This window comes from Apostichopus japonicus, chromosome 3, assembly GCF_037975245.1.
Source record: "Apostichopus japonicus isolate 1M-3 chromosome 3, ASM3797524v1, whole genome shotgun sequence".
Classification (NCBI taxonomy): Eukaryota; Metazoa; Echinodermata; class Holothuroidea; order Aspidochirotida; family Stichopodidae; genus Apostichopus; species Apostichopus japonicus.
Window position 1 is genome coordinate 1,119,622 of NC_092563.1, and position 16,275 is coordinate 1,135,896.

The 16,275-nt window shown below is 38.0% G+C and overlaps 1 protein-coding gene across 3 annotated transcripts in view; it reads left to right on the top strand.

Moving 5' to 3' along the window:
• LOC139959126 (zinc finger protein 423-like) overlaps positions 1-16,275 on the top strand; it is a 44,895-nt gene that overhangs the window by 14,725 nt on the left and 13,895 nt on the right. For all 3 annotated transcript variants that reach the window (XM_071956731.1, XM_071956737.1, XM_071956725.1), the window contains exons 3-4: positions 10,491-10,589; positions 14,066-14,261. In XM_071956731.1, coding sequence (XP_071812832.1) covers positions 10,491-10,589; positions 14,066-14,261 — 295 coding nt within the window. The remainder of the gene's footprint in view (positions 1-10,490; positions 10,590-14,065; positions 14,262-16,275) is intronic.

A 16,275-nucleotide genomic window follows, 5' to 3' on the forward strand; every position in this document is an offset into this window, starting at 1 on the left:
TCACAGATACCCCTTGAGTGGTAAAAGAGCTTAAAACTATTGGCATTTGTAGACAGGGAGAGAGGACATGGTTGTTGTTTGTTGTTCCTTCTTCTTCTTCTTCTTCGATGCAAGTTCCTTGAAAGGAAGGAAGATTGGAGATAACTCAAGTCGGGGGAAATTCTGTTTTTCAACAGGTGATAAGAAACCTTGTGAGGATTATTCAGTAATACTCAGGAGTGGTTTAATCTCTCTCAGACGTTGGCAGGGAAATAAAAATAACAATATTGATCAAGAAAGAAAGAAATTTGTTTGCTTTCTATTAGATGCTTTGGTCAGTTTAAAGGGGTGTTCCTGTGGCAGACAATGGCTACTAGTCTGGAAAAGAACAATGTTCCACACTGTTAGTTCAACCCCACCCCCACCCTTCTGTCAGGTTGGGAGAAGTTTAATAATCAATAGATTAGAATCATACTCCCTAAATTACTCATTTATTGAAAACTTATTTAGAGAGAGTGTCTTTAATAGTTTAATAGGTTTCATTCTTATTGTTTAGCATTACTTTAATAGTACTAGCTTTGGTGAACTTATGTTTACTTGGTATTTAACCAACACAGAAAGCTCCTTTAATTGTCAGAGGGTAAGGATGGTGCTGCCGGGGTAACATAGAGCAGTTTCTGCATACTGTACATATAATAGGGAGCAGTCCACTAGTGGTATCAGTGGCATGTGCAATATGGGGTGATGGGGCTTGAGGGATATGGGGGCAGAATGGCTCGCACCTCCATTGTCATGCTGCAGCCAAGGGTAATGCGTTCAGTTGGGGGGGGGGGGGTAATTAGTAATTTTTGTAAAATGAGAAATTGTCAATAATGATATTAACCCGAAATTCCAGTACTATTAAGTTCTATGTCTATTACAATACATAGTAGTCCTATAGATTAAGAGAGAATTAGTTTTGAGGAGACAGGTAAATTAAAACCTTAAAACTGATCAACCCAGTCATCGAGCTCTACAAATTATACTAAGGACTTTGTTACACCTGTAGTCTTGTAGATTGAGAGTGCATTAGTAGTGAGGAGACATATGAACACTTAAAAATAATACATGTGGGTGCCATATACAGTAGGTCTGCCATAATGAGGAATAAATTTAAACCTGTAGTGTTTATTCCCTTCTTTTGTGGTAGACTTGACTTAAACAAAACCTTCCAGTCAAATCCCAATTCAAGCTCATAATTCTTTTGCGAATTAGTCAAATAAAGTGCGTCTTGTCCAAAATAGTGCAGTTGTGAAGTAAGAAGGTAATTGTATAGTCAATGGCAATGGAATTAATTCGCAGTCTGATTAGTGAGCCGTGCTAGCATCAGCTTTGAACATGCGTTGATCTATTAAGCTAGGTGTCTGTGTATACTGCCTTACTAACTTCAAAAGTAACACTATGTTTGCTGTGACCATATTGTAAGTAAATAAAGCAGACCCCATCGCAATATATTTGATAATTAATGAGAGAAAATTATGCTGCAATCAGCTGCTTTAAACTGTGTATTTACATCAAAGAGCTAATGTATCTGACTTCATTGGTGTCCCATCCCACTTTACGTCACCATCCCCTGGAAATAAAAAAAAAACACCTCTTTTTTATCGTGGTTTCTCCTGAGAATGTTTAAGAGGTTTTGCATTTTTGATTAGAGGATAATGAATTGTCTATGTGCATTAATAGAGGACATGCATGTGTTACACACCTGGGTCTTTATGATTAAGTTGAAAGTTGGCTGATGGCTCGATGAGGCTTTATAGATACCGTACATTATGAAAGATCCGTGGAACAAATAAAAGCCTGTAAACTTTGCTAATTAAATCTATGTTAAAGTATGAAACAATGTAGATTTTAGTCTCAATAGGGCGAAGCCCCTCATTCAGCAATAATAATAATATATAAACCCAGAGTTGATCCTTGAGGTTGTTTCTCGCTTTTACTTTCTCTGTGGTTTGAATATTCCTGGGTGTTTACTAGCCTGCTGGTTGAGTGTAAGATGCTAATAAAGAAAGACTTTGCATAGGCTTATGGGAAATGTATAGCTGTGCTGTTTATGTACAGTCTTCTAAGGTTCAGAGAACTCAAAAGAGAAAATTATGTGCATTCCAAATCTCTAGAGGCAAAATTGCAATTATTCCAGAGGCCATATTGCAGCAGCTATTTCTTGTTGCCTGGCAACAGTATCTAGGGAGAGCTGCAGGAAGTCCCCAGTGAGGGTGGAAAGTGGCTTGGGAAATCCACTGGGGTTTGATTTATTGTCAATATGCTGAAAGCTTCTCTGTTTAATATTCCAAGATAAAATGAGAAAGCAAGAGAGAATGAAAGAGCTTAGGTTGGTCGTGAAGTCCCAGGGGGGAATGGATTGGTGGGTAGGTAGGCAGCTGTAACTGCATAATGAATACTGAGATATAACGTAGCCTGGACTACATAAAAGCATACGCTGGGAATGGATGCAGATGAGAGGAAAACAAGATGAAAACAGAAGTCATTATGATGCAGGCGGTAAGCCTACAGATGTCTTCAGCTGTTAAGTCACACTCGGTTAATTATTCTCTGCTAGATTAGCTGTGTACAGCACATGCTCTTAGACTGCAACTTATTAAAGTTTTACATGGGTAGTTTGATAGATGTAGATATACACACATATGCCTTAATTGCCTATTGGTCAATATGTTATACATTAAAATAGGATGGAATAACCACCAAGTGGAATTATGCGTGCATGTCTTAACCAATGTTCTGGCAGTAAAGAGAACATTAGGAATCTGGAATTGGGTTATATTCACATAACCGTAAAAACAGAAGAATAAAACAGAAAGAATGCAAAGTTAATTGCAAGTTTTTGTATTTTACCAGCGTAAATAATGTTCATGAGAGGTTGTGACAGATGCTACTGAAACATACTCCTAGAGTTACTTTAATGCATATTGTTTCAATTGTTTGCATATCATTATAGAGAACTTGTTGCTAATATACACACATTTAATTTTTTTAATTTTTGTTTTTCTTCGGAGACCCCCCAAAAAATGGATTTCCTGACCATGTTTCTTAATCACTTAAGTAATGAAAATTTTGATTGTCATATTCTACAATACTCTGGACTCTAAAGATTTGCTAAGAATTCTACTGAAACAGGGCTACTTGTGCATCCAGAAAAGTCACTTGTCTTTTTTCCCCCTCACAAGAGTTGTCATAATTAAAGACCAGTCCCCAATTTGATCAGTCACTCCATTTTGACGTTATAGTCGAGTGAGAGTCAATACAAGTCATTTTAGCACCAAATTTTCCTGACAGTTTTGGTGACTAACAATAAAAGATCATCATTAATTGGCCCCAAATTTGATCAGTCACTTCATTTTAAAGTTGAGTTGAGTGAGAGTCGATACAAGTCACTTAGGCACCAATTTCCCTGAAACTGATCCTGACAATTTTTGTGACTAACAATTAAAGAATATCATTAATTGACCCCAAATTTGATCAGTCACTTCATTTTAAAGTGAAGTTGAGTGTCAGTCGATACAAGTCATTTTAGCACCAATTTTCCTGACACTAGCTAGTGGCTGTGTGTATGTCTCTCTCATACTGTAACTTTACACATAAACTTTATTTGTAAGAGGCACTTGACTTTTACAATTGAGTTGGCTCCATGCAATCAAACTTGTGCACTGCAGGCATGCTCACTTGCGAGCGATTAATTTCCACATATCAGACCAAAAAAAAAAGGATAAAGAAAATAGAAAAATGCAGGTGACACATTTGCTGTTTGGATTCTGTTTCGGCTTACCCTAGGAATTCATGTTACATGAAGGTGATGAATTGTTACCCAGCGTTTCCAGAGAGGTGGAAAATAAAGAGTCTCTAAGATGTGCAGGAAGGGATGATATTTCTGCGTAAACCTTGTCAATTCTCACAATTATTGGAAAGGATTCTTCCTAGCTGTTTGGGGGAATTACTCATCACAATCATATCTCATGGTATAACTGGAAGGACAAAAACTGGGTGGTGCCCAAGAAGTGAGGTCCTTCAGAAGTGAGGGCTCAGTACTAATGCGTTCAGAAATGAGGGCGCAGTGCTAATGCCTTTAGGAATGAGGGCGAAGTGCTAATGCGTTCAGAAGTGATGGCGCATTGCTAATGCGTTCAGAAGTGAGGGCGCAGTACTAATGCGTTCAGAAGTGAGGGCGCAGTGCTAATGCGTTCAGAAGTGAGGGCGCAGTACTAATGCATTCAGAAGTGAGGGCGCAGTGCTAATGCGTTCAGAAGTGAGGGCGCAGTGCTAATGAGTTCAGAAGTGAGGGTGCAGTGCTAATGCGTTCAGATGTGAGGGTGCATCGCTAATGTGTTCCCATCATATAGTTTATTACTACTGTATTAGTTACTGTAGGTAGTAAGAGCATGTGTTGAGTTGGAAACAGGTAATTATATATCATCGCTCATAAATCCTCAAACCAGTAACTCTTCGGGAGTCACAATCATTTCTTGATAGCAAAATAAAGATTATGGCTGTGATCGGCAAAAGTGACCAAAGTGACAAAGTATAACTTTATTGTTTCCATTTCTTATAAAGCTGCCTGCCTGGTGTTAACGTTAAGCAAGGTAGGGTGGTATTAGACAAGGTGTTGCTACCATGCAGATCTGAACCATGGGATGATGCAGGCACAGGTGGGTCTGTGCCCGGGTGGTGTTAATGTTTAGCAAGATAGGATGGTGTTAGGCAAGGTATGGGTGGGAAGGGCATATGGGGTGGGGTTGGGTTGTGTAGGGAGAAGGATGAATGTAGGAGACTAATTTCAAAATTCCCTGATTAATTTTTGTAGGAGAATGCCTTTATGGAAAGGTATCCTGGGCTTGGAGGAGTGTTCTAAATCCCAACTGAATTTAAAACATGTTGCTTGTTTGTTTGTATAAAGTGCACATCACAAGTAAAGAAATTTTGGACGTAAGGGAGAGTCCATTTTGCTTTACCGCAGATGACTGTGAGGAGGGGGTGGGCAACTGATGGGGAGGGGGATAAGTATCATGAATGATGGGGACAATGCCTCCATGTCCATCCTTGCTGCTGCCACTGACTAAAACAATCGGTTAAAGAGATATATTCCACTTGGGCAATGAAACACTTTCATCTTGAAAAATATGCCACCCTGTTAGATGAAAGACTGTCTCAATATCTTGTCATAAACCTGAGATATGTTTGTTTGAATGTGACCTATGGTGACTGCAGGGCTAATGAGCCTAATAAACATATAGCTGTCACACTATAATGTAGCGAATCTACCTATTAAATGTAGCCAACTGAAACTACTTGGTGTGTAAAATAAATGACTTGTGAAGGTGCTATTCTCATTAGCTGTTGATTATTTTAGCAGCTCTTATGTTCTCTCCTTTGGGGAACAAGATCAAAACAAAAATACTTTGTAAAATTCATGCATGTCCTTTCACTGGTAACTTGAGTGAATCAGGTGGTGAATGGACTATATATAGATATGAAATGCGATCGGATATTTACCAAGACAAAGCATATTTATGATTATTAGATTATGGACTTCCTCATAGCAACAGTCTTTGGCAAGGATGTGTCATAGAATTTCATCACTTATATTAGTCACAGAGAAAATTCACAGACCAAAAACTTGACCAAATATTGATCTATTGTGGACTTTTTGTTTGATAATGTCTGTGACGCGGAGCTCAGGGAAGGTGTGTCGATCCAGCTAGCAGTAAACCCTTGACGTACGTAACTTGCCGCCATGGTGTCGCGGATCGAGCACAAATTTGATTCATTAGTCTCGACTAACCGGCAGCACTCTAGATTGTAGCAGCCTACAAAACACCTTTTTTTTTCCATCCTAATAAACAATACACAAAATGGTTATTCCATTGCTGAGATCCCTTGCTGGTTCATTGCCAATGTGGGATATAAACATTTCAATGGCAGGAAATGGAAAACTGGCATAGAGCTTGCACCCCGCTGCATCCGTACACTCTTACCCCAGCATGAGGTGGCTTCGCCCGCGATAGCAGGAAAGCTGTCCACGTCTGATAAACAGTGCTTGCAAATAATATTTGCTGGTTTATTATCGTGCTAGGTGGGACATGTTTGGGAGTTGTACTTTTTTTAGTGTCAAGTACTTTCTAAAAATTTCAAACTGTTCGGCCGAGGATTACAGTCATCCTGTTTGCTTTGAATTAATTATTGGTCATCGCAAAAGTTACAGATGGTTACAGAGATGAAGCTAGGATATGATCCCAAGTAAACTTAAGTATCAAACTATCTATATATATTAATTCTCAAAGAGTTTGTATCAACAGCTGTTTCATTGGTTGCATTTTGTATATTCAGTAAAGATGGAACTAATTCATAAAGTCATAAATTGATTTCAAAATATGAGGTTGAGCCATCCTTCATAATTATGAAATATTGAACTGGGCAGGTTTGAGGTTTGACTTAGAGAAGTTCTGATTTAACCAATCAGGAGTGAGCAACTGGGATGGGAGAGAGATGAAGAGGGAAAGGAACAGGTTAAGCACAGAGGGATAGGAGTTGGAAAGGAAGAAAGTAAATTACAAAGAATTGTCCTGTTGGTAAAGTAAGTCTTTACCTACACATTTTGTTGCCACTTAAAACTTGTCAACCCAACTACATTTAAATTCCTGGTTAAACATTTGATTAGTAATTTTCTGAGCTTTTCCACAAACCCAAACACTTTTGCCATCCTTTATTGCCACTCATTTCCCCAGCAGAATTAGTTTTCCTTCCAACCCCATCCACTGAAGTTCTCCTCTGGCTCCTCTATCATCCCTCCCCACCATTATCCCTTCCCTCCATCATTCCTTCCTTCAATCATACCTCTCCTCTCCATCGTACCTCTCCCCTCCATCTTACCTCTCCCCTCCATCTTACCTCTCCCCTCCACCTTACCTCTCCCCTCCATCTTACCTCTCTCCCCTATGTATGTCTATAGTATACCTGCAGCTATCATAAATATATATAACCAGGAAACTGCAGCCTCTCCCCTCCATCATACCGGCCCCTCTACCCTCCATCTTACCTCTCCCCTCCATCTTACCTCTCTCCCCTCCATCTTACCTCTCCCCTCCATCTTACCTCTCTCCCCTATGTATGTCTATAGTATACCTGCAGCTATCATAAATATATATAACCAGGAAACTGCAGCCTCTAATATTTTTTTGTGTTGCCTTATTCAATATTTATGCTGATACTATATTGTAGAGGTACATGCTATATTTGCATTGAGGAGATTAATTGTCTCATATTTTCTATTGGGGATGAAAGAAATGCAAGGAAGGCCCATAAGTTTGATGACAATTGCATTATGGGGTAGCAAAGGTGACAAATTGAGCTAGTAGTGATAACACCATAACTCTAGTTGGTGATAATAAGTGTATGAAGGGTAATATGGAAGGTCATGAAGTGAACATGTCTTCTTCAAGCTTGCGTGCCTGAAGTATAGTATGATTGTGTGTGCCAAATTTCTATTCTTTTTTGTATAAAAGCTACTAAGTCTTGCCTCAGGCTGATGTGTTCATTTGGCATACATATGGCATCTTCACCCGTCATCAAGTGTTCTCATTTAGAAGCCTTGCACGTACAAGGAAGTCTAGGATATGGCGGATATTTCATATTTGATTCTTGTTTTTTTAAATTATCTTGAATTAAAGCAAAAGGCATTTTGGAGATGATTTGTTGACCGCTTAGCATGTAAAACCGTACATACTGTTCTGTTCACAGTATTAATTTGAATTACATGATTAATTTAATATATATCCATCATTAATATCCACTCCAAACCTGGCACACATTTTAAAACCACCTCATCCCCATGCACTGACACACTTTCTGGTTCCATTCTAACTTTTGGGCCTTTCATACTGGAGTCTTGAAGACATGATTAAGTCCACAATTTTAAGGTGTATTTTGAACTTGTAAAGTTCATCCATATGAATTTTTTGGGGTTTTCCCATCATTTCCTTGGGGAGATTGGTACAGTATGTTCTGAATTAAGATCGTTTCCAGTGCTAATTCAAATCTTTTTCTGTTTTCCTTAATGAAAATGCACTGTGCAAAGAAAGCTATACATCAGGTAGCAGGTACACCCTACAGTCACATGTTATGATCATGAGGTACTTTCCGGCACACAATGTAGCCTTTTTTGGGGGCAAAGAACAAACAAATGAAAACAGAAAAGCTCAGAACAGCTACGCACTGTAAGCTTTGTGTGCTACAAGTAGGAATTAAATGTGATAGTTAATGTGGTGTCAAACTGGCAGAAAAACTAGAAGATTATAACCTGTGCTGTGGCTGAGTGGATAAAATAAAGTAATGACGCTTAGCAAATGGGAAGTTTGGGGTTCGATACCTGGCCGGGCCATAGTTACGTTTTTCCCATCTGGAATGACTTTCTTAATCGAAAATATTCCAAATTTGAGTGAAAATGTTGAAATGGAAGCCACCCGACTTTTAAGTTGTAATCCTTAAGCCCTTACGGGCTTCTTCCACATTGGTGGTCACTTAAGCATTGTAACAATAACTGCCTGATTATTATTATAATTAGTATTATAATTATTTTAAAGAATGTGGATAGTGTTGCTGTATACTTGCCCCTTTTACAACAACAACATGCTACTGTACATTAGTTATTCAGCTTACATTATGGACTTATCTTATAATCATATCTGCTGATCCTTTTTATGTAAACCATATCTTTGTATTTTCGACTTCTCAAAGAATAACCGAGTCTCAGATTGGTTTCAGACCCCCTCCCCCTCCCCCTCCTCCTCCTCCTGCTACTAAATAGAGGGCAAGAGGTCATAATTATTTCTGGTGTTTGTTAAACCTTGCTTTCCTTAGCGCATGGAGCTATTGGAAGTCAGACTCTGACTTCCCACAAATACAATCGTATAAGGAAAAGAGTTAATAATAGAAACATTGTTTATTATATTACCTAAGGATAATTTCAAACTTATGGATATTCAACCCCGGGGTATTTGATATAAAGCCTGTGTCAGTCAAACATGGGTGTGGATCGAAGAGAACCGTTTCATGTGTAAATACTTTCTATATTTCAAACATTTGTTATCTCTGACCTCTGGAGAAACTAAATGTGACCATCATCCAATGTTCCACAGCCCTAAATCCAATCAAGGGGAACACCTAAGGTGCATGGCATGGCACCATGGGCGGATGGCGGGGGTTGAAGGACGCTACGACCAGACATCAAGCTGGTGAGGTAGTTTGATAATCCAGAAACACAACATGGTTCCACCTTGAGAGTGTTATCAAGGAGGAAAATGACTTGTGAGGTTGTTGGGTTACCATGGTACCCCCCACCTCTCTACCTATTATCAGTGGGTGAGAGATCCCCCCAATCGACTCTGACCTTTGAGATTTGGTCGTGGCTGGGTGTGAAAACAGTTTGAGACCTTTTTTTTCCATTGCCCTTCATGCTTTGTACTGTTGCAAAGGTGTGAAAGTGGAAACTAAAGTAATCCCATAGAAATTTTTGTTGAGAATTATTTGGACTGGAATAAATATTAAACTTCAATACCACGTATTAACAAAAGATATGTCTCCAGCTGGGATTAGAGGGGAATCAAGGATAGGGATTATATGGATTGGATTTTAAAAGGAAAAAACAAATCTATTTAGTTTTGTCTGTCCTGTACGTACTGTTGTGTAACTAGATATATATACCTTTTAATATTTTCAGAACTTTTTGTCAATTCTATTCTTCTCTTCTTTTTGAACATTTTCTATTTTTATGACTTTTCATGACCGTTCTAGTTTCTGTCAAAGTGTTAAATCGATGCTTGAGTCAGAACCTTGTAAAATCTGTTATAAAAACCACCAGAACTTTGTATTTCGAATATTATGTCACCTTTCTTGTGCATGCAAACACCTCTCGAGGCCAAAAAAACTAAATGTTACAAGAGATGATATAAAAAGGTTGTTAAATACTATTATTTTTCAAGACAATTTAACTTAGCTAAAGATTGGCCACCACATTTGGATAGTAGATATATCTACAGACTATAAATTACCTTTGTAGATAAATGGATAGCTCAAAGTTTTGTAAATTGTAACCATGGGAACAGCCACAAGTTGTAACTTGCAAGTAATAAACAAATTTCAGTTGTTTTTGATTAATTTTGTGATGCTGTTCATTAGTATTACTAACCAACCATTCAAGTAAGGATAACATAAAGCTTAGAAAGTCTGGACATTAGCCACCCTAAAAACATTCACAATTGCACCCAGCCACCCTCTTCTCCTCTCCCCTTCCACTTCTCCCACAACTGTTTGTCTCCTACTCCCCCCCCCCCCTCTCTAGCACCCCATTCTCAAGCTCCAATTTTCAGGATTTGTGGCAAAAATGTTCCCTTTAAATGTTGCATTCTTCGTATCCCATTTACAGGTTTTGTATTCAGCAATGTATTTTATTTTTGATATTTCAGATTCCAAAGAGGAAGATGATGATGGTGATAGGGATCAGACAGATGATGCTAATCTCACAGAGGGGGAGGAAGAGGTAGAGGAAAAAACCCAGGGGATCTGTAAGTATATTCACCAACTGCTATTTGAATGTACGCAGAAATGGGGAGCTGTCTAACAACTTGGTTTTGGTGTCATAAAATCACTACAAGCTTGCTTCTACTTGCAAGATGGTTTGTTATATGCGTGCAGTGTTTAGCAACTAAGTCTTTTATGTTGTATGTGTCATAGTACTGCAGTAACTGTTAGCTCTTTGACTTCATTTTGCCACCTTGGTAAATTTTCAGGAAAATAAAAGAAAGAAATATTGCCAACATTAGCTTCAGTGTGTATAGTAGTAAAGTTACATGTACAGTAGTTACCTAATGTGTTTACTCAAAGGATGAAGTAAAATATCTAATTTTCTCTTATAATTTTCAGTTTTGGTTTGTTGCAAACATAATTTTTACTCTGAGAGATTGATTATTTCTAATCCAATGGTATAATTTCTTATGCTACATGCTTAATGTTCATTTGATCGTTAACAATATCTACAATGTAATGTTTTGTTTTTGGGAAAGTTCCATCTAAATTTTTGAATGAGGCTTGATAGGTAAAATTGGGCGAAATGTGGATCAAATGCACCGATCCTTTCTATACATAATACTGCTCAACAACTGAGCAGAACTCTCTTTGTTTCTCACCAGTTTTCTTGCTCCAAGCATCTGTATTAATTTCATTTTTATCTTGTAAATATATATCTTTCTCTGCTTGATTTGTAGAACTTCCACCCTTGTGTTGTCAATTCCAATATCCATTAACTTTCTTAACTGGATAGCTCAGAAACAGGGGCCTATAGTACCTGAACTGGTGACATCAATTCCCTGTAGGGCTCTTTGGAGTATTAGATGGTGATTCAACTATAAATTTGAGAAGTAGTTAATGTCATCTGTCACTATTAGTCTCCCTGTTTACCTAGGGCCTAAAATTAGAAGGATATACCAGACAGATGTTACAAATTTTAGCATTTTTCCCCCTTCTGTTTGTTCTTTCTTTCATACATATGCTTTGATGCCAAGGGACTGACACTGATTTTTTTTTTTTTTTTTTTAATAAACATATTTCGGCTTTGGCACAACAACAGTTTAGTAATATTTCAGACAAAGGCAGAAGACATTTTAAGTCCCTACAGGTTGCTCTTTATCAGGAGTGAAGGGAATTAAAAAAATGGTTTGGGTATGGTTGGGCTCTCTTTCACCCACCATGGTTCATAAAGATCATAATTTGTGCATGCCTCCCAATTATGCTAGAATGTCAGATATTGGTCACTATATGTACTATCATCTCTTGAAGTATTTTTATGCATTGAGAGAGTTAATTGTCCTTGTTTATACAGTTCTTCTCAAATCTGGAATATATGGAGAATTCAACTAATCCTCCAAGATTATAGCTTTGAAAATTTGCAGCATTTTTCAGTATGCTAACATTGAGGTCTATATTGATATGTTTTTGGCCATCAATGCCTTTAATTTGTTTCAATATCTTACCATACCATATATTCAACAACAATGTGTAAGGGAAAAAGGATAGATAGAAACATGAGCTACTTTGAATTTAACAGAGTTGAATGAAAACGAAATTGAATGAAATAAGGTATTAAGATAATAAAGATGTTTAAATGATAAATTATAATGTTGAATATTTAGTACACAACATATGGTAAGAAGTATCGGCCAAGTGGTTTATATTGGACCTGGTGGAGGGTGGGGGGGGAGGAAGAAGTTGGGGGAGGGAGGGGAGAATGATGGGGGAGGGAAAGAGACTAGCAGTCTCAGAACTGCTTCATATTACAGATAAAAAAAAAAAATTAAAAAAAAATAGAATAAATACTGTATATTCCACGCTATTCTGGATTGTTTAAATTTATTTCTGAACAGGTATTGCAGTATTGTTTCATGTCTAGCGCTGCTCCTGACATAATTACAATACCTCTGACACAAACACTTTTTTCCCTTCTCTATGTTTTGACTTAAACCAATTTAAATTCAATAACAAGACTGGTTTTCTTAGAAAGGGAAAGAAGGTGGTACCACCCTCCCCCCCCCCCCCCCTGTTGAGTGTTGACATCACCGCAATACATTTTGGGGCAACAAAGCACTTTATAAGCAATTGAAGAACCCAGCAATTAAACCATTTCTAAGAATTTAGAAAATAAAGGATACACCGAAGATGAAAGATCGAGTGACTGAACTTTCACACTGCCAATGAATGTTTTCAATTAGATATAGGCCTATATGTATGTCAATTGTTGCTTAATGGCTGAAGGTCATCGGTAAACTTAGCAACTAAACTTAGTAAACTTAGAAAAATAGCATAAAAAAATAGTCAAATTCTTTTCAATCCATTATTTTACTGCCAGTTCTCACCATATTTCCTCATTGAGACATTACATTGTCTAAAATACATCCACTTTATGTGGAACTTCTAAAACCTCAGGAAGATTAAATTTGATAGTTTGGCAAGTTTATTAGTTTACTATTAAAATAAAAGGCTGTCGAAACGGGCTTGTAAGTCCTGAAAGAATTGAATAATAGTTATATTGGGCTTTCTATACATCTTGACTTCAAGCAATCTTCTTTCTGATTGTCCTTATACAGTGCTAAAAGTACTCCCTTGACCACCGATGTGGAATATGTTAGATTCTTCACTACAAGGCTTTATTTTTAAACCTAGAATGTGTACTATAATTTTTTCTTTACTAATATATCAACTCCACTACTTCCTTACCTTTCTCCATTCAAAAAGTTCACTCCTCCATCTACTCAACTTTATGTTCCCTCATACACTGATGCACCTCCAGGTCACTGCTAAATTTCTATCCCTTTCTAAATCTGCCATTTTGATTTAAAATAAGAATCTTGTAACATGTAGCACTGCCATCCCCCTTCCCCCAGGGGACTGATCCACCTAAAAGGTCACTGCTAACTATCTATCCCTTTCTAAATCTGCCTGTTTGATTTAAAAGAAAAACTTGTAACATGTAGCACTTCCTCCCCCTTCCCCTGGGGGACGGATCCACCTCAGGGTCACTGCTAACTATCTATCCCTTTCCAAATCTGCCATTTCGATTTAAAAGAAAAAACTTGTAACATGTAGCACTGCCACCCCCTTCCCCTGTGGGACAGATCCACCTCAGGGTCACTGCTAACTATCTATCCCTTTCCAAATCTGCCATTTTGATTTAAAAGAAAAAACTTGTAACATGTAGCACTGCCACCCCCATCCCCTGGGGGACAGATCCACCTCAGGGTCACTGCTAACTATCTATCCCTTTCCAAATCTGCCATTTTTAATTAAAAGAAAAAAACTTGTAACATGTAGCACTGCCTCCCCCCTTCCCCTGGGGGACAGATCCACCTCTAGGTCACTGCTAACTCTCTATCCCTTCTAAATCTACCATTTTGATGTAAATATGTCACTGTTCTTGAATGTCATTTCTGTAACATGTTTCATGCATGTAGATACCTGTGATTAGTTTAAATTTCTTTGTCTTCAACAGCAAGTGAGTATGGAACAGGGCCTTTTGTAGCCGAGACTGGGAGCAGTCCAGAGGCAGGTGGACATCATGTCACCCCCGAAGGTCCAGTGACACAGGATGACAGCAACATCATCGTCGACAGGGAAGGTGGGGTTGGCTCAAACGAGATGAAAGCTACGGTTAAGTTGGAGCCGACTGATTTGAGTACAAGCTACAGGTAATTTGACATCGCGGATTGTTGGACACAGATCACTGCTGATTGGTATTTTATGCTGGTGGGTTTTTCAGATACTTCTAGGAACTGCTGTGAAAGGTGTGGCTGCTAAAGCTGTTTGAACTCCAGTGGTTCAGTGGTTTTCTTTACTGTTCTATTTGCGGGGATAGACATTGAAGCTGTCGATATCAACAACTTCGTTGATAATGTCATTAACAAGGGTATGAAAATCGTCACTTGAACTGTAGTAGGCTTTCTCTGTTCTTTTGTTAGTTTTCCAACAGAGATCTGTGTGTGTGCGTTAAAAGCAGGCCTGCGTGGGCTTCAGTGAAACAATTTTATCAGCTTAATTGTTATTGAATGGTTTTGTGCTCTTGGGAAATAAATTAATTCAGTTCAAACACAAACACATTTTGAGCAAATCCATGGTATCAGCAGCTAGGTCGTAAATTGTCAGGAGGTTACGACGACGTGGCCTTTACATAAACAGAAAGAAGAACTCTTGTCTGAGCCTGGTATCACGCTCTCTTATTAGTATTCTATGATGTTGATAGCCTCTGTTTTGGCTCAGTAACTTCTATTTCAGCGTCTCTGCAAAGGTTTTGAGGCATCTGTATCATAAAAACGTCTTTTTGATCCCAGCAAATTTATTAAACAATGCACTGCAGTCCCGAAATATCCCCCATCATCTTTTTTGTTCTGACGGAAGGCCAAAAACAACAGGGTTTAGGGTAATTTTCACAGTGCGATTGTTTGGATCACTCATAATTCAAAGTTTCTTGATTTGTCATTCAGATCAGAAATGTACAATTGGGACTTTGGAGAGCTGAGTTCAATCTGGGTCAAGTCATGGGAATGGGCCCTATGAAATTAGCCAGTTATCTTTACTTTCTTTAAACCTCTGAATCTGATAGTTTGCCCATCCTGTTTCCCTCCGGGATTCCCTAACCTGAAATAAACAGCTTCTTATTCAGATTTCCTTATGGTTTATTACCGACAGATTTCTCACATGTTTTGACAATATTTATATCGTTATCAAGCGGATCTCCAAATCCTCGCCCCGTGACAGCTTTGTTCGTTATCTCAGCCACTATCTGGTCATTCAGCTATTCTCCGTCAAACATCTTCGGGGACAAACGAGGAACTAAAATACATCAATTTTAATCGTGGGCAAATAAAAGGGTGACAAAAAGTTAACTACGAGTGATTATCATAGACAGGGTTTTTTTATTCCTTGCTTCTTCTTGGCCAACTGGTGTGGGATATACATATCTTTACAACAACAACTGGTGTGGGATGTACATATCTTTACAACAACAACTGGTGTGGGATGTACATATCTTTACAACAACAACTGGAGTAATTCCACCCTGCTTTTGAAGTTGTGGCTCACGATTGAACGATGGCAAACTCAAATAAATATTTTCTTTTGGTTCTATGAAATCTAGCAGTATCAAATAGGTTCTCTTGAAGCCTCAAACAGCAGTTAAAAAAATGAGACCAAAGCAATGATTAAAGAAATAAAACTTGTATCACATCTTACAGTGGCCCTTCAAAAATCATAAAAATTGTCTACTTTTGAAACTTCTTTAATATATTAACAGTTGGTCTACAAGTCCCCTTTGCATCTAAAGGGATAACCTAGTCTGCCCATAGTGTGTCGAAACTAACTTAACAGAGACATAGTGGGCACTTTCAATTATATTCACCATATTGGGGGACTTAATTTTTTATCACAAGTTTGCTTATCAGTTTAGAATTATTCAACTCGTTTTTTTGGAATGTTTTGTCATTTAGAAAGAGAAAAAAAGGTATCCATTGGAATCTTTGTAGCAAAAAAATGTATTGCGAATTACGACACAAGCTGTACGAATAGAGAATGTAGGACACAATGAACTTGGGTTAATTCTTGCAAAAATTTTATCAGGATCGAGGAGCAGGAAAATCTCTATCATTCTTGCGAGGACGATAATCTCGTCTAATGCCTGACAAAATGACACCTCGCTGTGATAATGTT